This window comes from Pezoporus flaviventris, unplaced genomic scaffold (assembly GCF_033815535.1).
Source record: "Pezoporus flaviventris isolate CSIRO_AGI_PZ_B2104156 unplaced genomic scaffold, CSIRO_AGI_Pfla_v1 ptg000020l, whole genome shotgun sequence".
Lineage (NCBI taxonomy): Eukaryota > Metazoa > Chordata > Aves > Psittaciformes > Psittacidae > Pezoporus > Pezoporus flaviventris.
Window position 1 is genome coordinate 5,109,308 of NW_026892568.1, and position 23,480 is coordinate 5,132,787.

General features: G+C 42.0%; 1 protein-coding gene across 2 annotated transcripts in view; it reads right to left on the minus strand.

Annotated features, from left to right (window-relative positions):
• Positions 1 to 23,480, minus strand: part of ABCC3 (ATP binding cassette subfamily C member 3) — a 50,173-nt gene that overhangs the window by 12,246 nt on the left and 14,447 nt on the right. Inside the window, exons 2-18 of one of the 2 annotated variants that reach the window (XM_061455440.1) lie at positions 22,698 to 22,874; positions 21,700 to 21,825; positions 20,687 to 20,824; positions 18,814 to 18,939; positions 17,947 to 18,008; positions 16,626 to 16,757; positions 12,432 to 12,650; positions 9,965 to 10,142; positions 9,275 to 9,436; positions 7,800 to 7,892; positions 6,317 to 6,520; positions 4,936 to 5,082; positions 4,440 to 4,527; positions 3,369 to 3,435; positions 1,618 to 1,744; positions 1,094 to 1,270; positions 79 to 246 (exon numbers count right to left, since the gene is read on the minus strand). In XM_061455440.1, the coding sequence (XP_061311424.1) occupies positions 79 to 246; positions 1,094 to 1,270; positions 1,618 to 1,744; positions 3,369 to 3,435; positions 4,440 to 4,527; positions 4,936 to 5,082; positions 6,317 to 6,520; positions 7,800 to 7,892; positions 9,275 to 9,436; positions 9,965 to 10,142; positions 12,432 to 12,650; positions 16,626 to 16,757; positions 17,947 to 18,008; positions 18,814 to 18,939; positions 20,687 to 20,824; positions 21,700 to 21,825; positions 22,698 to 22,874 (2,391 nt within the window). Of the gene's footprint in view, positions 1 to 78; positions 247 to 1,093; positions 1,271 to 1,617; positions 1,761 to 3,368; positions 3,436 to 4,439; positions 4,528 to 4,935; positions 5,083 to 6,316; positions 6,521 to 7,799; positions 7,893 to 9,274; positions 9,437 to 9,964; positions 10,143 to 12,431; positions 12,651 to 16,625; positions 16,758 to 17,946; positions 18,009 to 18,813; positions 18,940 to 20,686; positions 20,825 to 21,699; positions 21,826 to 22,697; positions 22,875 to 23,480 lie in introns of those variants that run through there. The other variant, XM_061455441.1, reaches the window with a different exon arrangement.

Below are 23,480 nucleotides of genomic sequence, written 5' to 3' on the forward strand. Positions count from 1 at the left end.
GCCTCAGTGGTGGAACAGCTTTCCTGTTACCCATCAGCATTTGTGTGTGTTTTGAAGAGGATCTAAATGCCAGCTTACCTTTCCTTTAAGTACCCCATCCGGACCAATAACTTTGTCAAAGATGTGCTTTGCAACGTGCGAGTCCACAGCAGAAAGAGGATCATCCAAGAGGTAAATGTCAGAGTTGCTGTACACTGCACGAGCCAGGCTCACTCGCTGCCTCTGGCCACCAGAGAGGTTGATGCCCTGGGGGGAAGAGAGGAGAGAACAAAACACATCACACAACAGCAGCTATGACTTTCCATGGCTCTCACCCAGTCAAACACTCAGATGCTAAACTGAAACATAAGATGCTGAAGAGAATAACCCACTCAGAGCCAGAGACGGGAACAGAACGCCTCTAAATCTGTTTGTTCACTGCCAAACTTCCACTCACCCAGCAATCTGGAGATGGAATAAGCCTCTTGCTTAATAAGCTCCTAAAGGGAGCTGTTAAAACATAGAACTATAAAAAGGAAGACCGTCAACCAGGATGTAAAATGCAAACATTCAAAGCAGGGCTGCAGCACCTGGAACACCTTCCTTATCTCTCATCTTACATACAAATCCACATATCCACCCCATATCCTGGAATCTACCTCGAATTTAGTGGCCTATGAAAAAGAAATAATCTCTGTTGGTATCACAGATGTAAAAGCCTCTCATTAAAATGAGGTGTTAAGGGATGATCATATCACTTTTTCACTTGCAGCACGCCATGTGTTACCTCCCTTTTTATCCCTATAGGAAAAGGAAGGGCTTTACGTATTCTGGACGGACGCACCTTTACAACTGGACAGCAAATGGAAGATGCTCTGATCTTCCAGGACTAGACGTGCAATTATGCATCAGAACATGAACACACGCTTAAAGTTAGGAACAAGTTTAAGTCCAACTGCCTTGCACAAAACTGCTTTGCCTGTTTCAGCGTTGATTGTAGCTGGGATGCTACTGTAAAGATCAAACGATATCACATGCTGGCTTGATTCTCTCTTAAGCTAGAACAGGAATCACCAAGCAAGTCTGACTTAAATTACCTATTCAAATAAGTTACCTTCTCTCCTATCTCAGTCTGGTCTCCTCCTGGCAGCACTTCCAGGTCAGTTTTCAAAGCACAGGCCTCCAGGACGTTTTGGTACTTTTGTTCATTAGGAGCTTGGCCAAACAAAATGTTATCTTTCAGCGTGGCATTCTGGATCCAAGCTTGTTGGGGCACATAAGCAACAGAACCCTACAACAAGGAGGAAGAAAGGAAACCTTTGGCTTGTAACAAGCAGCAATTCATGCTTACAACTCTGATTAAGATCTGCAGCACATACATACAGCTCCTGTTCGATATACATTCACATCATACATGTATGTGTGCTAAATGTACATGTATAGATGATAGAATCAGGAAAGTTATTCCATATAAAACAGAACTGAATAGGTGTGGCCAAAGCCCAAATAAACACACAGACAAGCTGCCACAGAAGCAAGGAGAATTCCCTCTCTAGACTGATACGCACTACAAGCAATGGCAGGCATAAGCAGCACATTTCCATACCATCATTGAATGGCATCATAAACAATACCAACCTTGACAGCCACTTCTCCTTCCAGCTTTTCCATTTCACCCAGGAGAGCAGACACCAGAGAAGACTTCCCACAGCCAACATGGCCAACAACGGCAACCAAAGCACCACTGGGGACCAACAGATTTATACTGTGGAGGAAACAGGCTGGAAATTAATTAAACGTTAGTTTACTACAGACATTATGGGTCTTTAAACCAGGGCTGAAATACACAGTGACAAATCAGCCTGACTGGATATAGCAAGCATAACTTGGTCGCTGGTCTTCTCTTCCTTTTCTTGAGTACAATCAACTGTAACCAGAACTGTAGGGGTAAACAGAAACCCAGCATTAATCTATCCTGTTGGTTGTTAAAGAGGCAGGATTGATAGCAAGCCCCTTTGCTGTGTCCTATCAGTCCATCAGCAAGTCAAACAGGGTTAATAGGCATTTTGATAGCAGACATCTTCCAGAAGTCTTTTGAGTTTTGATTTTAAAACCAAGACCAACTGTACAAAAGTAGTGGATGAACGCATCCCATCTAAAAGTGTTCAAATCGCTTCAGTACCCTATTTCCAGTGCTAGTAAACACCGTTCAGAACAACACAAGGAAAACAAAACTTTCCCAGTTAAAATCCTTTATTGTTTCCCCCACTGTGTTCTTGAAGGTCCTGGTTTTGAAGGTGAACTGATACAGAAATGACTGATGGACACAGTCTCCTTGCAATCAAAATGCCTTTCACTAATGAGATCAACCCAAACTTGTGTTTGTGATGCAGAACTAGGGCTGTAATTCTTATGCAGATTCTTACCAAGCAGTTAGTTGATGTTTTGAACAGTGAAAGAGGGTTTCTGTTTGTTCATTTGCTTGTTTTAAGGAAAAATTCAAAGCAGAAAGCCTCAAAATCACTACAATTTTTAATCTTTTTCATTATTCTTTTCCTCTGAGTTTTACTTTACTGCTCCTTTAGGAAGTCACCAGGTAACTTTTAGGCCCCAATGGCTGACAATTTAAGCTGAAGACACACAATTCTTTCTGATGTAAACCCCAGAACACTGAAGTAAGCCTGGCTGCAGACCTGGCTGCCTGGACAAAACTGGCTGCTTTGAACTCCAAGCACCTTGCTTGCAAGTTACCCATGTATATAAAACCTGTTGACATAACACACTCAGCACGGCAGCACGAGCTCCTCACACTCAGCATTCTAAGAATACTTCTCAGGTTTCTGATAACAAAACCTAACATAAGGAAGTATTTGCTTCCAGGCATTTGATTCGTTTTTATTCATTCAAATTGGCCAATGAGCAATATGTGCACCCCCTTAGTTTGGAAATGGTCCATCTACAGCCAGAGGGATGAGTCTGCCACAAGACGCTTAGAACAGACAACTGATGGCACACCCAAGTCCAAATCCCAACATCCCAACTGTCTCCATAATTCATGAGATGAGTTTGATTTGTCCAACACTTTAGTTCAAAAAATTGCTTATTTAAGAAACGTATGCAGCCTTTCTGTCCTTTAACAGGTAACTATTTTATGCTATTGCTGTGGAGTTAACGCCTTACAGCACTGTTCTGTAAAGCCTAAATACCATGAGGCATGAGGATTAGCTCAGTGTTTCAAAGGCAGAAGAGAGGCACATGAGATGTGTGGAAATAACCTTTTCCAGAAGCAAGCTGCAGGTATTAATAAGCATCTTTCAAAGAGACTGCCCAGAAGCCAGAAACCAGGAAGCAGGTAGACGTTGCACTGCAACTGCATAAAGGTATCTTACTCTTTCAGAGATGGCTTCAGCTCCTTTCCCCAGCTGAATGATGCATTTGTTACACTGATGGCATTGCCTGTATGACAAAAACACAATAATAGAGAAGGCAGGAAATGTATTACACAGAACAGTATGGCTGAGGAACCAGCAGACAGAAGAATCTTTATTTCTGGGTGTTTCATGTACACTGCAGTTCCCTTTTCTACTGGCATGGGAAGCACAGTCTCATGACTGTGGGTCACAAGACAGGCTTCTTAAGAGTGAAAATAACTGACTGCAGCTTAAGCTATAGACTGGAGCTTACAGACCTATGGAGCTCAAAATCTGCCCTCTTCACCCTGTTCTGGTGATGCTGGTCTCAACATCTGCTGCTCAGAAGCCCTGTTCAACTGTTAGCACGACTTCACTTAAGAAACCCCTTTCAAGTTGGTAGGAGACCACTGCATGCTGTTGGCTTTAATGTATCTGATTAAATTTCCCTCTGAGCAGCTTTTTCCTTGCCACACTAACAAGTTACAGATCTGCAGGCTTTCTTTACCTCCTGGTGGGGTGATGTAGCACAGTATCTGCATGACAGCCACACAACCATCCCTCCTTCTCTATGGCATCACACACAAGAGAAGTTTCAAACCACAGTATCAGCGAAGTGTATTACATGAGAAAACATCTTTTGGAGACCACCTGGTTTGCTCATTTGTTTTGGGATACTGTTTCCAAAAGAAGAAATCAAAACTGTTCACAATGGTCCTGAGCATTTGTGCAGCATGAAAGGTTTGAACAGGTCTTGCTGTCCCTAGTCAGTGGATGCACTTCACTATTCAGTGCTGTTAGCATCCAATACATTGCAGATGCAAACTCAGGCCCAATGACTCAGCTCAAAGCTCAGAAACAGGCAGCAACTTCTGTAGTTTCCACAGTCTGAACAACAAACATGTACTTTTCAAAGCAGCAATTTCTTTTCATTAAAACCAAGATTATTATTGTTATTTTCTTTTTTGCCTTTTTTCAGACCTCAACCAGTCCAAACCAAACACAGGTTTATTGTATTAGCATAGCGTAGAGAAATACTGATGTCTTTACCTGGTGCTATCACTTTTGTTTCCACAGAATTCGGATCAAGTTCATCATGACTCAGGAACTGCTGAATTCTCTTTAGGGAAACACTCGTCTAAGAAAGGAGCGTGACGTTATTTTATCATTCTTTTCATGGGGATTTAGTGCTTTTACTGCTGACAAAGAAAGCATGCAGAGTGGCTTAAGCTTTCACCCCTGGGCTTCCTCAGCGGTGACTCATTCTTTCCCTGCCATCAGTCTGATGGTGAAATTCAAGCTTTTAAATGGTGAAATTTCTCAGCCCAAGCTGAGTTCATCTGAGCAAAGCAAATTCACACAGGCAAGAGCTCACTCAGGAGCCAGGCTTTCCAATACAGGGCAGCGGCAGAGAAAGGGTATCAGAAAGAAAACCAGCTCACAGGCAGATGGATGCAAGGGATCTCTGCATGCCAGAAAGCAGGGACAGCTGAGGCTCTTTTTGTTCAAGCTGTTGAAAACAACTTCTGTACCAGATCCTCCTTACCTGCGCAATGTTGCTGATGACTTGCGGAAGCATACTGAGGGGAAACTTTAAGATGTTAAACAAGGAAAGGGAGACAAAAGCCTTTTCTGCATCCAGGATATTCTTCTCATCCACTGAGACATACACAGCAAACGTTGTCAACGCCACCTGAAAGCCAGAAAATGAGTTTGCTGTGAGATGTGTAATATTCTGACATTTTCAGATGCAGTCAAGCCTGATAGGCATCTTTGCAATAAAAGTATCAACAACAAAATCAGGCAAATTCTCCCTTTCTGACCTTTTCAACGTGCTTGAAGAATGACAAGTCACATGAGCAAGTCGATATAAAAAGGGCATGTGGAATAAAACAGCTTTTGGATTACTAATGGCTACATTCAGTTAGAGATTCAAGGGGTGAACTACAGAGCTCGGGTAAATATAAATGAGAAGCTGTTATCTGGCTGTGGTTTGGCTGCATTTCCAACCTCACCCAACTGAATTTTCCCATTGTTAACTGGAGGCTAAGCAAACAAGGCTTACTGATCAGTAGGAAAGGGAGTAAAATCCAGGTTTTTTGCTGGCTCCCTGTACGACAGGGGCCATCCATGACCATCCTATGCAGTAAACTAATAGGTAAGCAGGAATGAGGATGTGTATTTTAGGAAGCTCATTTAAGGAAACATGAAAGAAGCAGGATCTTGAAGCCATTAAGAATATTTCTGCAGGGTTGGGCCTTCAGTCTTAAAAACTAGGAATATTTTTGACAAAGCATTTATCCAAATGCTTTTGTTACCCATTCTGGAAAAGGGATGAAGCAGAAAACAGAGGGAAAGAGAAAAATTGAGGGAAAATGCACTTCAGAATTGGCAATGTATCATTTGGGCTTTATTTTTTTTACATAAATCAACCCTGGGTTTAGATAGAATAATTTAGAATTTAGGTAGAATAATTTAGAATTTAGGTAGAATAATTTAGAATTTAGGTATAATAATTTAGCAACTCCTTCTAACACAAGCAGAGCTCTGTAACATTAAAAGGTAGAAGAGAGCTAAAGGCAGACATTGTCCTGATTGACTCAATTGATTTCTTCTTGCTATTTTGGCTATGCACAGATATCTCTGAGCTTTCAAATTCTAGTTTCAATTTGTCATGGCAAGTATTCTGAAGTGGCTGGAAATTCTCCAGTGACAGCAATTCCCAGCTTCCACTGGCAGGCTTTATCAAGAAATACTTTAATACCGATTAACAAAGAGGCTCTGGAGAACAGGGGACTTTGCTTCAAAGCATGTGAATATGAGGGTTTTTTTACAGTATTTACATTTTATTCCTATGTACATTTAGCAAGCAGAAAGCCCCACACTTCTCCTTCACGGATGTACTTGTCCATGCAAATTCCATTTACCAGGAATGGCGCGCTGATCCATGCAAAGTTGGACAAAGAATTGAGGTAGGCAGATTTTTTGAGGACTCGCAGCTCGTTCTTTCGTATCTCCAAGACCTTCTCTGAGAACGATGGCTCCCAAGCATAGAGCTTCAGCACTTTCATGCCGCCCAGAATCTCATTCATTAACTTAATGCGGGAGTCTTTATATCGCATTTGTTCCACCTAGGTTATTAGTAAACACAGGAGACAAAGTGTCACAGGAGAAAAGAGTTTTCCGCATGTTGTCTCACAGCTGTGATGGTCCTTGGGCTATTTCTAAAGAGGATGCACAAGATAACTGAACAAAGACAGACTGCTCTCAGTATTACTGTGCAAGTCTATACCTCCAAAGTAATCAGAAAACAGAGTACAAAAGCTTTCCCCTTATCTTCACTATTATGCTTTCAAAACCACCTTAAAGAAGGATTCAGGCACTTCACAAAAATACTACTCTGCTTCTTCCTTTGATTTTCCTAATATGCATAGCTGTATTTCTTGGGGTATCCCTCAGCAATTGTGGTTACTCTTAGCTTATTTTTGTTCCTATACATTAGAATACAGTGCTTCATGTTTACTTAAACAACATAAAAAGTCCCTGCTCAGCTGTATAGGCAGAAAACCTGCATTCACACACATGCACACCAAGTTAAGCAGCTCTGCAGATCTTATAATGGGCAAGGGAGAAAAGGAATGTTAATACTAATGTGACAGCATCAAAGAGATTTAGTGGGAAGTCTGGATGTCTCTTTAAGACATGTCATAATAGCACTCTGCTACTAAGGCTGTGCTTAAATGTCATAATTTATATTTGTTTTCCAACTCTTACCTTTATACATCAACAGAAGAAGATTAAACAAATCTTCCATAGAGTCACTGATAGGCTGCACAGCACAAGCCACTTACTACTTTTTTCTAGCACAAAGCCAGAGGGCACTATTATATTGGTTTTTTCAGCCTTCCTCGACTAGAGACTACAAAGAAAAGAATAAAGGCTCCTTTTACCTTAAGACACTAATTCAACTTTAGCCCAGATCAGTAGCACCAAAAATCAACACTAGCTATTAACATAAAACCCAGGCTGCCAGGTTTCAGTTCCCATCTCTGAAAACAGTCATTCACAGCTTAAAGAACAGCATTTATTTCCCTTTTCTCTAGATGCTCCTAGAAGGAGCTCCCAGCCAAAGGGACATGGAGACAAAGAGATTTGCTAATCCCAGAAGCTGCTCCAGCAGTATGAAGAGCCACTGACTCAACGCCACACCTTTCCCTTAAACAGCATCCAATTCACTATGGAAAACCTATCTGAGAAGATACAGTTATTAAATATATTAGTAAGACCTTACTCATAAGTAAACTGGTGCAAATGGCAGGTCATTAATGGCCAAGACAACCACTGATGCCTTAACTTCTCATAGCACAGCTGCCAATTCAGGTAACATCACCTTCTCTGCTGGTACCTTACCTGGAATGCTCTGGTTTTCATTGCTATTGCAGAGTTAAATGGGATAAGTAAAACCATCACAGCAACTCCTGCCAGCACAGAAGGCCCTAAAGTCTTGATTGAAAGAAAAAAGGTAAGTTGTTGTCGTACCCAAGTGCTGCTGTTCCCTATGGCAAACATGAAAACAACAGCAGGTTATAGAAACAGAAATCAATGTCTTACACAGACAAGCTGAACTCCTCCCAGTGAAGTGTTTTGAGCCTACAGAACAGGTATGAGGAGGAGACAGAAAACTATGACAGCATCCACCTTGAATTATTATTGTGCTCGTATTGGCAACAGCAGAGTGGTTTGTGATTTACCTGCTAAGTGGTTCCCAGTGGGAGGGCAAAGTAAGTCTGAACTAACGGAAATATAGACCTATTGATCATGTGTTTCTATGATTCTATTGAGCAAATGTAGAAAGGGAACAAATAAGCCACACAGAAGGAGTTTTTCCATTGACTTCACTCTGACCTCAGGAACTGCAATTACTGAATTAACCCAGTACCCTCAGTGCGAGTAAATGCATACAAACTGCTAGTTCATCCCACCAGCAGAGCAGTAACTCATAAAGCTGCTGCAGCTTAATGGCTTTCAAATCTAAATCAATATGGTTAAACTGGTGCTACTGTTTATGCAGTGAAATCAGATTAATTGCATAGAAACGTTTGAAGGCTGAAAGGCGGCACTCAAACTGAACCTGGAATAAACCAACTTCACTGTTGCAAAGGAAAAATGATGGTTATTCCAGGTGAGATTTGTTTCATGTTGCTCTGTACAAAACTTCTTTATATAGTGTGATATAATCATAGAATCATAGAACAGTTAGGGTTGGAAAGGACCTTAAGATCATCAAGTTCCAAATGCCCTGCCATGGGCAGGGACACCCCACACTAAACCAGGGCACCCAAGGCTCTGTCCAACCCAGCCCCAAACACTGCCAAGGATGGAGCATCCACAACCTCCCTGGGCAACCCATTCCAGTGCCTCACCACCCTAACAGGAAAGAATTTCCTCCTTATATCCAATCTAAACTTCCCCTTTATATCTTTATATATGGCTTTATATATCTTTATATATGGCTTACATTTCTCATGGCCAGGGTTGTTTTTCTGTTTGGTTTGCTTTTTAGACCATTTCCCTCAAGCTGTCACTTGTATCAACTACTGTGAATGCTGCGATGAGTCCAAGACTGATCCTATCAAAGCATGGTAGAGACAGAGGAGACATAGCGCCTTCAAACGCCTTATCTTCCTTACCAGATGAACAGAATAATGAAGAGATGAAGGGTGTACACCACTACAAGCTGTTTTACTACTGGGCAGAGAAGTAAGCTTCTAAGAACCCCCCCCAGAACCAAAACCAGCAGGAAAGGGTCAAATTAACACCACCACCACAAAAAGTTTGCACGTCATTCAGACAAATCCTGAAGAAAAACGTCCCAATGTCTGTACCTGCCAGAGGAAATACAAAGCCAGGAATATCTGGAGTGGTGCAGACCACAGCATGTTCAGGAAAGTCATCAGGTCCATGAACCGCTGGGCATCCACTGACATCAAGTTGACGATTTCTCCCACAGTAGATGAGCGCTTGGCTGAGTTTGTGATGACTAAGGACTGAGAAAGAAGAGAGATTCGGTAGTTTCACAATCCTGATACATGTGGAGAAACACAGAGGAGAAATCCTCCATTATTATCAAAAGACACTCCCCAGCATGTGCTTCTCCAGCAAGAATAAAATAATTCACATCTACATCAATTCACAATCTCCAAAGAACAAGACTTCATGAAATGGTTCACTCTATCTCAAGCAGTGTGGAGCGCTGTGAAGAAAACCTAGCTGCATCTAACCAACCCATCGCACAGACATGCTATTCTCCTGGATCCCGTTTCTGAACAGTTAAAGTGAACCAGCAGATGCCTGTGATATGGCTGGTGATCAACCAACATTAAATTGCTGATCACTAGAAAATTCCATGAAGTATGATAGAGGTACTCCTTAAAATCTCACCAAACCCCCCAATCTTTTCTATTCCAGGAGGCTATTCTTCAATATGCCTGCTCATCCCTGAGTATTTCAGAATGGAGGCCACTTGCTTGGCTTATACACTGGTTCTCCAGCCCATGAAACGACTCCAGTCTTACCTTTCGGTATATCACTCCAGTGATCCCAGTTCTCAGCCGCATCCCAGTAACAAAGCAGTACTGGAAATGCTGGTGAAGTATGAGTGTCTGCAGCACAGCACAGATAAACATCAAAGCAGCAATCACAAATCCCCACCAGGCTGGGGCATCTTTGTTCTTAATGAAGCCAATTAATGCACTGGGTTGTTTTTTTTTTTTCCAGGAGATTGGGGAAGGAAAAGAAAAAAGAAACAAAAATAAAACACATGCAGCAAGTTTCATGGGACATCACACAGCTTCTCTCAACTGTGGCATTGTGCCACATCCTCTCTCTAACCACAGAGAGTAAACAGCTCTCCAGGATGCGAGCTGAGTTACGATCTCACTCAAACAGCATTGCAAGGATCCAACAGTAAAACCCTAGGCTTTGCCAGTGAGTAAGTCCATTTGGAAATGAGGCTGGAGAAAATGAAATACTTTAGGGTTTCCCCTGAGATCCAGCGTTTAAACACATGGCTCACTGAGCTCGGTTAGGCAGCTCCCCAGGGCAAGAGGTGAATGATAGGACACAGTAGGACTGTGTAGTAAAGCAGGCGAAACCAGCTTCTTACCCAAATCCTTTTCGAGCAGCCCAAGTGCTTCTGCCTGGGGTGATTTCCCATAAAAAGAAGCTAGATTAAAAGACATCCTCCTGGATGGATGCATAAAGAGTTCTTCATTCCTCCTTTTTTGGTACTGTTAAACTGATGTGTCATCTTTTATTAGTAAGCCATTTCTTACTGCACACAGCTGCTCTCCCTGCACACTGTCACACAAGGAGGACAACATATGGCAATGTCCAGTGTACCCAAAAATCACAGTGGTGATTTCAGCCTCCTGACCAGAGCACTGGACAGTTAAAATATGGGAGGAACAAAGATTTGACTCCATGGTTCAAATAACCAGCAGGGGGAAAATACACCTGGAAGCTACAAATCAGGCTCCAAAGCCTTGCGTTAGAAGCATGAGGTTCCTACATCTTTCTTCTTCCATTCCATAGAGATATTCCTTCTGCACTGCACCAGTTCATGCTGTAAGTGGACAGCTTCAGGAAAAGCTCTCCCTCACAGGCCTGGCATGAGATTCAGCAATCGTTTTAGAAACATAAAACTGTCTTACATGCAATACGCCACACAGCCGTGGCTGCTTCATTTTCTCTTACCACTAGCAGTGCATTTTCCAAGGCTGCAGGAATTTAGCCTTGAGAAGAAATTCCCCATCATACGCCTTGAGATACCAGTGACAACATATCCAGGAATTTAGGCAGATTTGAGAAATCCCCAGAATAGATCATACTTAATGTGTTCCCAGGAGGAAGCCAGCTGCCCCCTCTTCACAAGGGACTCCAGGAGAAGACAGACTGTAAGCTATTAAATGTCACCATACTGGATTGGACCCTCTGCTTGGCATATTTCTGGGCATGTCACAAACTACCCACAGAACAACACGATCTCAGAACACAGCTCCACACCGGTGCTATTTTAAGAGACACTCATATAGGAGCAGGGCCCTTTCTTTCTCCCTTCCCCACATCTACCTGTGGCCTCCATCCAACCTCCATTCCTCTCTCATGCATTAACAGGACTATGTGCTTTTCCATTGATTTAAAACTGGGAGAATAATTGTTTGAGAGAAATGCTGGTATTTCCACTGTTTTTTTCTTAGTTAATGATTATGTGGCGAGTTTCTCACTTGAGGGATAATACTAACAGAGAAAAAAATGAGGGGATCATGCAAATCCCAATATGGATCAGGCTGAGCAACTGGTCTCCCCTGGAGATGGGAGGTATGGATGTTCCTCATACAAGGAGCATCTGAGGACGCACCACTTTGTCAAGATTGCTCTCTTTCTTTCTAATAGAACCACAATTTACTTTCACATGGAAATTGACTGCAACTGTGCCTCACACATTCCCATTGCTGCGCACAACTGAGAACACGTGAACTCATCTAAATGGTGCAAAAGCTTTCCCAGATTACAACATCAAGGCCAAAGCACCACATACTTGAGCACCACACTTCATCTGTATATCAAGTCATGCTACAGCTGCAGCCACCACCCCTGTGGGTAACACATGTGGGTATCAGATGTACAGAGACTACTGGATCCAACAAGCAGTGCTTCGCTTTGATTACACAAGTAATCCTTTAGACATGGGGAGAAATTGCTTTGGATTGCTGCACAGAGCAACAGGTAATTTGTAATTCAAAGCTGTCTATTGGTGATGGGTGATTTATGAATCACTGCTTCAGTGAAGCTTGCCCAATTTAGAGCTCAGTCCACAATAAAGAGCTCCTGTTTTCAGGCAGTTCGGTGGGAAGGTGAGGGAGCACACACATGCAGCACTGTGAGGGGAAGCTAGCTATGCATTTGAAAAACAAATACTTTGTGCCAAAGTTAAGCCTCCATAGGGTTTATGCATAGAAGCTACTCACGCAGTGCACCAACCTTAACAGCTGAGGGTTGACGAAAGAAAGCAGGTCTTGTATCAGCTTGAAGAAGGAACCGATTAAGAAATATGGCCCAAAGGTCCTCAACAAAGCTTTGAGAAAGGAAGGTTTTCTATTGTGCTTTTTGTCTCCGATCAGAACTTCTGCTTCCTCCGGACCATCACCAATGTGATTCAGCACATTGTTAGATTTCTTCATATATGTCACATCTTCCTTCCTAGAGGAATGAAACTAGCAATTAGAGACGGCTGACAATGTCACTACCCTATGTGTAGAGCACTGCGGTAGCATCTAAAAGTCTGCTCCTTTCTTTGCTCTGCTACTGATGAACAGCAAGACTTTCAACAAGACCTAGATGTGCTCAGAGACAGGCCACTCTTGTGTAATAAGTATTCTTTTTCTGCAGTATTTACAAAGTCTGCACTCCCTAGGCCAGAAAATCAATCACCATGGGATGAGAACATGGCCCAAAGGAATAGGAGATGAAGGCTTGAATTCCTTTAGCAGAGGACAGATTGACCTTGAATCACCAATTTCTTGTGCAGGAATTCTCTAACAGTTGTTATTTACATACCTCAAAAGGCACCCGCACCTATTCTTTCTGAGGCTGTATTTGTTACTCAGTTAGTAGCTGTACAACCCTTTAGCCTTATCTGATGACACAGCTACTAGCCTGAATCCCTCTGGGAGAGACAAGTATTGAATTACATGCCTAGCTAAGAGAGGATGCAGACACAGCCCTCTCTAAATAGAGCTTTGCATTCCTGGAAACTTCAAAGATTACAAACCATAGTGCCTCCAAAGCTGAGCCACCTGGGCCATGGCTGACTGAGGTTCCTTCAGGACAAAAACCTTGGGTTTAGGTGCCCAAGTTTTCCTCAGGTGCCAGTTTCAGCATTTAAACACTGTTTGGCTGTGTCCCTTTCTTACTTTGTGCCTCTCTTTCTCCATCGGCAAAACAAGATAACAAAAGCAACCTCATCTGCAAAGCTCTTTGATGAAAAATGGACCAAAGAGTCCATGCTGCTCTCCAGGGCTCCAGGCAGGTGTTCTGCAAGCACCTAATGGGGTTTAGGTGCCTGACTTCTGTTGCCCGTCAATAAAGAGGGGATGCTCTGGGAAATTATTTCCTTTATGTATTGCTCTCAAAGAGCAGCTTTTCCACCAGCAAACACCAAACTGCTGTTGTTTCTTGGGGGCTGTGGGACCTAAAGAACAATTTCCTGAACGTCAGCCAGGAAGGTTAAGTCCAGGTGGAGCAGGGAGAAGGAAATGAGTCTGGGGCACATAAGCCTTATAAGAAGTGACAGATGGAAGAGACAGCCTAGGAACAGTGAACGCTTACAAGAAGGCATTTGAAGAATAACTTGTAAGTACAACCAAGTGAGGTTGGATTTATGATTCTTCATAAAGAGTGCACAGATTTCTTGGAGCTGGCTGGCTGCAGAGTCAAATCATTCCAACAGCCTGTGAGCATTCAAAACGATCACTGTGGCTAACAGTCCACAGGTAGGAACTTGCTCATATCCGTTCAAAACAAAGGCATTCGCAAATCCCAATTTCTTTGCAATAAGGTTTAAGGGCAGGGGGAGAACCTAAACCAGACATTTATTTCCACTAAGCCCCTCCCAGACAGGAACAAACAGTGCTGTCTTTGTCCTTCCCGATCAAACCTGGACAGTTTATGAGCAAAGCCTTATTTTTCTAGCAACCAAGACTGTTAAACTCATTGAAGGATTTGAAGAAACAAGACTACTTGCCCTTAGCTTTGTGCTATTAAAAAGGTTTATTACAGTGAGCTAACAGCAACGCAATAGTTCTCTTACAGTAAAAAATCCCAAAGGGAGAAAATGCACTTCTAGTGTTTACTACCGGTAGCTAGGTGAGGTCAGGTTTTCAGCAGCGTGTGGGACCGCTCACACCCAGCTTTTTATCAAAGCAAAAAGCATGTGCCTGGTTTCCATTATTTATAGCAGGGCAGATAATAGGCGGCAATTATCTCGTGGGAAAACACACAGGCCTCTCAATGGTGACGACAAGGCTCTGCATCTTCCATGCGTCTTCATAAGCATAGTCTTTAAACTCTGAAGCTAACTAAAAATGAGCCAAAATGGGTTCCAGACCTCCCTTCTCCATCCAGCACAGCTCTTTCTCAGAAGAAACTGCATTTATCAGTAAAACGGGTGAGACGAGACCTCAGCCATACATGTAAAGAGAGCAAAGGAAAAAAATACACTCTTTGCACGCTTTAAAACAACTTAAATCCACACTGAGCTCTCCTGTTACTCATTAGTGGCAAATGAATTATTAGCAATTATTAAACAGTAATTCACACGACAGCTGTGAGGCAAAAAAGGGTTTATAGGTTTAGGAACAATAGAAGTGTGCTAATCATTACCATGCAACAACTTTAAAGCTTTTCCTATCCCAGAGTTGCAACTGATGAAGTATGTTAAAAGAAATTACTACTACGTACACTGCAAATATTTTCCATGACACTTGCAATATGAGTACAGCTTGACATAGCGTTTTTAACGTCATAAAAACTTGCTCAGAGCAGCTTTAATGAGTTAAAATAAGTATTTCCAACGGCTGCCAAGCAACTATCAGTAATGTTATTTGACATGAAGTAATTGAGAATACCTACTTGTAATTGAGGAATAAGCTGAGCCATGAAGCTTTTAGTGTTACGTGAAACCCAGCAATATGGAGTACAGTGATTTGCTTTGTTTTTGCTCTTTTCCCCACCTTAGAATCGTTAATGCAGTCGCCACACAATTTTACCTGAGCTAAATACAAGCCAGCATTTACAGTTTAATTCATTGCCAACTGGCCCCAGTTTGCATGAATCACTTCCAAAACGCAATGAATCCCACGACAAAACTCCAGGCACGGTTTCTGGTTTCCTAGCAAAAGCTTTCCTGGACCCTTGGCACTTCTGCACAAGCGCTGTGCTCTTACTATATTAAAAGCCTGAGGGGAGTGAGATTTATGTCTGTGCAAAAAGAGCAGGACCCAGACAATGCACGTTATTCCACGCCGTAAAAATAGAGACGTTACGAGAACAATAAAAACCTGAAGTATAAAACCACAAGGCACATACACACCGAGCACTGGTGGACAAGCTGCTCGTGTTAGTGCTGGAAACCTTTCAGATCTGAGCTGCGAAGTGGAACTCTCCAAATCACATTTAGCCTTGCCAAGAACCTTACAACCCTCTCCTAATATTATCGCATAATAGGGTATTTCCAATTTGGCAAGGACACACACAGAAGAGAACAGAGGAAAGCCTCCACATGGAGAAAAAATCTCCACAATGAAAGGAAATGGAAGTGCAGGCCTCCTCCTTATTGACATTTTTCATTTGAAACACTCTATTATCACATCTATTTGTTTGGAAATGTTTTGGACACTAACCAATGGGAGAAGGAAATACAGTTGCACAATAGATAATTTCTGACGATTAAATTGGGACAGAACGTGCAATAAAAAGGATATCCTCTCCAGCATGGATGTAACTATATGCAAGTTCTGACCCTCCCCATTTCCATCAGAGACTATGAGAGTTTTGCTGCTAACTTTCTAGGCAACATTAGTAGGGCCTCAGCAATCAAAGCAGGATATCTCCTGCCCTCCTGCCTTTCACATGTATCAAGTTTCCTGTCTTTACTGCTCGGAAGTGAAGAGTTCCTCACTCTTCAAGAGTTGCTCACTCTTAAGAGCCTTAAGGCTAAAAATAGGCCAAAAACCTCATGATGGGGATGATGAGGAATCCCTTTTGGTTTCTGGTGCCTAGAAGTTGTGCTCTAACATGCCCAGGAGGGATGCAATTATGGGGTTAGACATCTACCAGCCCAGTGATTAAAGATGTTAATTTTCTGCAATCCAACCAACTCAATCCCTTCTGCTTATGCATTTTCAGCCCTTCTCCACATGGGAAATGGCACTACCTGCACACGCAGGCTTTAAGCACCTAGCTAAAAAGTGTGTCAGTGGTACACAAGCCCCAGAGCCTGATTTCTTCTGCCTTGGCATATTAAAATAGGCCAATTTGACTGTTAACTTGAAGGAAGAACAGACGGGTTGAAGAGGCAGGTGCCGTTTTTAGCTGCCTTATTTTCAGAGACAAGCAGCTTATTTAATGTTGGGATGACTCAGATCAATCTGTTTGCAGACTTGGTTGTATACTTACTCTTTGCACATCGCTTTTTCTTTGTCCCACTCTTTAGCCAGTTGCTGCACAATAACTTTCGAAGTATCATCTTCATTCAGCGACCACAAATCTTTATCTTCAAGGGGCCTTTTGTACCCAAGAATTGCCATGCTGCACATATGGAGGAAAACAGATTCAGTTTAGCCAACAGAACTTAAAGCATTGCTAATAACTCTGGGACTATTAAGCTAACAAAAGCAAGAAGATTCTTCTCCACAGGAAGGGTGATAATTACACCCTTTGTTCATCTTACACACCCATCTCCCTTTGTTCCTTATATTGAAGCTTGCAATTAAGGAAAGGACAGTGCGTTGATCTGCTTACATGTATTTGATTGAAAACATCACTTCAGGAAAAAAAAATGGGACAATAAAAACCAACCACCAGAAGCACTTAAATGAACTTGTGAAGCTTTAGAAGGGAAAATAAATTAAGTCTATCTGGAATAACTGTCAGAGGTGAACAAAATGCAAAAGAGGAGCTCATGTAAGTTAAAGGAAAACCAGATTTCTCTGAAAACTACAGCTCCTCAACTGTGACAGGAATTTTGTCAAGGGATGCAAACATGTAATTGCCAAGAATCTCAATGGAGAAGCTGAGAGTTCAAAACTCTGAAGTTTAGAAAGATCTCACTCTCACTTAAAAAAAAACCCTTACAGGGCTGTTGCCAGGACAATGAGTTACACAGGTGGAAGAATGAAGATCTCAATACCCTCAACCACTATGGAAAAACTGGATCTTAACACGACCTTTGACAGCTGTTCCACCTCTTTGTCACGGAGTAGCAGTAAGCCCTATCTCAAATTTCCATCTTTAATACGCATGCCTTTTGACAGCAGTATCGCTTGGTGGCAATCATTTGTATACATAACTGTTTACTTTCCCTCTTGCCCAGAAAACGTCCTTATAAAAGAGCATTCACCCACGAACCTCAACAGCAAACAAAATGCATTCTCAGGTGGGTGAAAGGTTGCATTAGTTAATCTTGTGGAACAGCCTTACATCCTGGTTTAGGTTACACTCCAGCACGCAGGAAGCACAAGCAAGCTGTATACCCTATTAGTCATGCCACAGTTGTTGCCACTGCTGCTCAGCGAAGAAGTTTGAGCATTATGAGCACTCCAAAAGCTGTTTCTGAAAAGGCAACTGCAAGAAGTGCTGACACCACTGTGGATGAAAGAGCATCCAACTTCAACTGCTGTCAGAGGAAAAATCTCTGCGTTGCTAACGCTGTATAACATACATCACAAGCAGAGTTTGGGGGTGTCAGCTGTCCAACAGCTGGAAAAGAGAAGCTTACCTTGTAAACCACCAAAATGTCAATCTTGAGAGGAAGCCTGAAGTTAACTCTGGACATGGATTCTATAACAAAGTTATGGGGGAAAAGAAAACCAAAACCAAGATAAATAAAGCAAGACATTTACCATTAGTTTAATAAGACAACAGTCTACTTTGATCAGTTTTGGTATATTATATGGTATATCACATGTATGTACCTATGTCCTAACAAGACATCAAATTGATTTCTTTAATTTCCCATGTCTTCATCTTTAAAAATTGCTTTTTATATTGCCTTTAAATCACACTTAAAGTGAAATGTCATTCTATAGTTTCTGAAATGTTCAGTTTAAGAAACAAACTCAGCTTCTCTCTCAGCTCAGTTCAAACACAAATCCAATCACAGACACCATTTTATGAATTGGCAAAGAAATTTAACCTGTGACACCGCTAATCTCTTCTGTTATTAATGTTTTTCCATGTCTATTCTCAATATATATACAACTCATTTATTAAGACAACCCTTAGAGACTTTAGCTAACTCTAAATGAATGTTAAGCAAGCAGACCAGCATCTCCACAAAAACAACTCTTGAAATAATTCCTATTGCACCTCAATGTTCATAAATGTAATCCAAAGCGCTGCAAAGCAGCAAGTAGGAGAGATGCTTTCACTAAACAGCATTAGTCACTAATGATGGCACATATAATGGAAAAAGGCTTCAAACCCCAATACTGCTCTCCATACCCAGTGTTCTGTAAGGGGGTCACTAGCTACTGCAATCTCAGTGACAACCCAAAGCTGTTTTCAATGGCAAGAATTCTCAGTGGAACTCTCAAGCCATGATCTAATCTGTCAAATGCAAAGAAAGCAAGGTAAAAATACTTACAGGATCTGTGTTAACAGGGGAAAAAAATGGAGGCTTTTCTTTAAAACATGAAAGGATCAACTCCATGATTATCAAAGCAAAGTAGATGTAAAATGTTGTAAACCTGAACCTTTCATTTACTTGGCCCTAGAGGGGAGCACAAACACAGTAAATGATTGTTTTTATTGCACTTCCCACCCCCCCCCAGCACACACACACACATATACACACTCCAAGTCTTTCTGCGACACTTTTTCACAGCTTCTTTTGGCAATTCATTTCTGCCTCTACAGCTGAACATTGCAAAGTCGTTGCTAGCAAGAATTATCGTACAAAAATATGCACGCACTGTGTAAAGTGCCTAAGAACATGCTTATCTCCAAGCTTTTCATTAAATTATGTCAAGTTCAAAGTGCTTCCACATCTTCACTGCATGCAGACACCCTCTGGGATCAGGGCTGCATGACATCCTTTTAAATTACCTCCAGGGGCTCTAGCAAGATCACGTCTTATGCTTAGGAACTGTCAACCCAGATCAGAGAACATCCATTTACTTTAGTACCTTGTCACTGACAAGCAGTGTTAAATACTTTCAGAAGAAGCTGCAAAACCCCACTGTATTGCATAGTAACAGTTCTAACTGCACTAAAGATACTTCCTTTCCTACTCATATAAGTCTGTGGTTGACTTAAAACTTCTTGCTGCAAGGGTATGGCTCTTACATAGCTCTTTCATACCCTAACGTAGCTGTGAATGCTCTCCTTGTTCACTTATAAGGTTTAAGTGCAAGAGAAGAATATTTGGTCCTTGCGGTTTCAAGAACAGGAGAAACATTACCTATCCTAAGGACATACTGTTCTAAGGCTCTGCATCCATAATTTTACCCTAATTAAGGATTCAAACACGGATAGTCTAATATTTATACTTATTCACCACAACAGCTTTAGAATTGACTTTAAGTGGTGTTTGAAAGGGTCTCACCAGGATTGCAGCTATTTCCTGAAGAAGCTCTGCACAAGCTGTCATTTAAGGTTTAATTCAGCCTCTGCTGGGATGTTTACAACAGCCTGGTATAGCAAAATCCTTGCTAAAAGAATGATGCTCCTAATTGCTACCAAAAAGTGAGTATAAAAACCCCCAGAAATCACCAAACAGAATCTACACTGATTTCACTGAGGAGAAGCAATCACCTTAATGTCTTTCAAATACTCTTTTTCCACTCCCAGCCTTTGATGATCTAATCAGTGAAACAATCTGCTTTGCCCTACTTAAGAGTAATTTGGTCCTGTGAAAAACAGAACAACTTTCTTACTGTGGGAGAACCTGCTATGTTTTCAAACAGGAATCATAACAGCCCAGGTTTCTTTCCTCTCCTTCCAACTTTCTGTTCTCTATTTACAGCCACAGTTGGAGCCAAAATGCTGTCCTCAGCACATCAGGAACTGACAACAGAAAGCCTATGGAGCTGTATAATGTGGCCAAGCTGCCTAAGCAAAAAGGGAACATTACACATGAAAACGTGTCATCTCCAATTACTACCCACCCCTACTTAAGTATGGCAGGGAAAGGGGGCTACAAAAGGGAAAAGGGGAAAAAGGAAAAGAAAAAAGAGTCTGTTCTAATATACGTGCAGTGTTGGCACAGCCCTCACATGTCTATCAGGTTTCCAGTATAGCCTTGGGCTAAGAAAAATCTGCTTTTCGACATTGCATGAGAAACTCCAGCTCCCTTCCAGTTCCCCAAGTCTGAGTCAAGGCAACGGAACCAAACATCTCTTTCTCTCTCACAAAAGTTGGGCTCTGATCTGACTCCAAACTGGGTGAATCACTCCCTTCACTAAGATCTTAATGCTACATTTCCTGCTCTCCAAGTGCTAACAAGGATGGAGCCTTACCTGCGCTGCTGTAGTCATGATCTTAGACCGGAAAGGCCCCACGGCACAGAGCACAGACAAAAACCAGAAGATAATGAGCACTCCAGAGGACTGAACTCCTCTCAGCCTTTCATATTGAATAAGCAACGTTGCTAACAGCTGCAAAAGTAAATACAGGGACACGTGAACATAACCCCATCCCACTGCTCCCCCTATTCACACTCTCAGTTGGCAGCTATTTCGCTCATCATCAACAATGGGATCCCTATGAAATAAGGTGCCATAATAACTTTCACAATTCAATGGTAAAACCTCCTCTAAAGAAAGCAATGAATAACTTCCCAAAATAATTTGGTTTTACTCTTTTCAGAGCCTCATCTCCAGAATTCAGTTTCTAAGCCAGACGTTGCACCTCAGGGTACACACAATTAAATATTAGCTATAAATGCTTTAAACAAATGTGGTGTTGTCCTTTCTCCAGTGCAGATGGACAAGCCTGGCTTGTCCAGAAAATCAGCTTTAAAAAAATCTAACCAAAATAATTTAAAACTTAATGGGAAAATTTCACCGCTTTATTTTGCATGCAACAGCCACTGCTTGTCATCCTAGGCAAAGCCAATTTGGCTTCTGTGCAATGGAGGAGCAACCACCAGACAAGAGAGCCAGTTTTGCGAAGCCCAATACAACACTGAACAATGCACAAGCCACGCTCTGTCACATCTCCCTGTTTAGGCAAAGCCATATCTAAATTCTCTCCACACCTGGATCACAAGCCTGGAGATGAGATGCAAGATGTGAGGAAGAACAATCTATTATAAAGACTTTAATTTACACAGCTGAATCTACATGAGAGATATATATATATAAATGTGGTCTTTTTGGTAAGCAAAATTTGCTTCAGTAATACAACCACTAACAATCCAGTTAAAAGAATACAGTGTAAGGCAATGAATGCAAAGGATCCCTTTTCCTCCTTCATCTGCCTAAGAAAGAGTTATCTTTATTGAACGCAATAAACAGAAACAGCTACGAACCACGGTGATGCCAACGATCAATGGGGTTACAAAATAGACTGGTGGAGGCGTTCTGTTTTGCAGGAGCTCGTGGAAGGAGTAGAAGAGATCTGCCCAGCTCACGCACCACAGCAGGACTCCAAACAGCTGAAAGCAGTCAAGCAGACACAGCATTTGGTAAACTCCTCTCCAGGGGCACTCAGAGAGCAAGCAAAACCCTTATGATTCACAGATGCCCAGCAAATCAAAGCTGTTTAAACGCAACAGCACTGCTGCGTTGATCTGCTGCTGTCAGGCTGATGGAACTATCCCACTGCACTCAAACCAAGGATCTCATCCCAACTGTCTTCCAAGGGATTTGCAAACGCAACCAGGAGAAAGATTAATGTATTTACCTGCTTCTTGTTCCATACCATTCGGTTTTGATTGGAAACACAGGCAGCATCCAGATTAAAGGCAGACATGCCCTGAAGCACAAGCCTGGAATTTTTCTCCAGGAATAACCCAGATCTCTCATGGCCTATGGAAAGTGACTTGCTTGCTTTCCTTAGACCTAGCCATTTATAAACCAGAGGTGACGCTGACACCAGCCACCTCTTACGCACAAGATGCAGATGAAATCACACATCTATTGGGTGGGTAGAGGAATTGAAACTGAATTGAAAAAATACCTTCTTGTGCTCACTTTTCATGATAAAAGTCTCACCAGACCTAACTTAAGGTCTTTGTTTTGCAGCTTTCAGTGGTTTAAAGCTTAAGTAAAGGTAAAGCAGTATAGTTTTGGCTCAGCAAAGAGCGAACACTCAGAAAGGGGTGCTCGCAGGATGGATTTCCTTACAGTTCAGCTCTTCTTTGGTATCCTTCCTCAGAAATCTGTATCTACACTGTTGTTTCCTGTAAAAAGTTCTTTGGTTCCCCCATAAATAAGATGAAATTTTGTTTAAACCTTACTTCAGCGCTTGCCTGGATACTGAGCCCTAATTGCACATTACTCATGGAGCATCGCAAAGAGATCTTACCGTCTTGAACCTGCTCAACACGGAAAGCACAATGTAGCCTCTTTTGTTGTGCTTTAGGTAGAGGAGATAAAAGGGCAGTGCACTCCACAGATAAATGCTGGGGATCCATGCTAGGATGGTATTCTGGAAACACGGTGTCAGGTCTGGATTATCAGTGTGTACCGAAAGATTGGAATCCTGGAAGAAAGACAGGAGAAGTTTATTAACAGAGAGGCAGAAGCATTGCCAACTGGAACATCTGCTTGAAGAATTGTATCCAGGTTCAGGTATTAACATGTGGCCATAAAACAGAAGAGTTAGAGTAGTATAGTAAAAGTTTTCCCCCAAAATATCTATCCCATCCACTTGTGGTTATTCTGCTATAACAAAAGGGCTAAACACAGTTACAAATAGCGGGCAAAGCCTAATTTCTGCCCTCCTGTACCTGAGTTGGATGTACATTTTGTAGCAGATAAACTCCTTGTGTTTCTGGCTTTACTGAGGCTGAGTTCAAGGTGCTACCATGATGTTTCTCAGGCATTCCCAGCCCGGAGTGCAACTGCTAAACAAAGCTCTTGAGGCAAAATCCTCAACCTGAGAACTCATCCAGCAAGAATGTCCAGTACTGGAGAAAATGATCAGATTGAGATCAACCATACACTGCCCTGGGAAAAACCCCTCCACTGATGTCTAAAATGCTGTCCTTATTCATATGTCTCCAAATAGAATTACTCCCCTATTCTAAACAAGGTTAAAAGGAACGTATTGTACTTGCAGGTAGGAGTATGGGTTTTCTTGCAAACA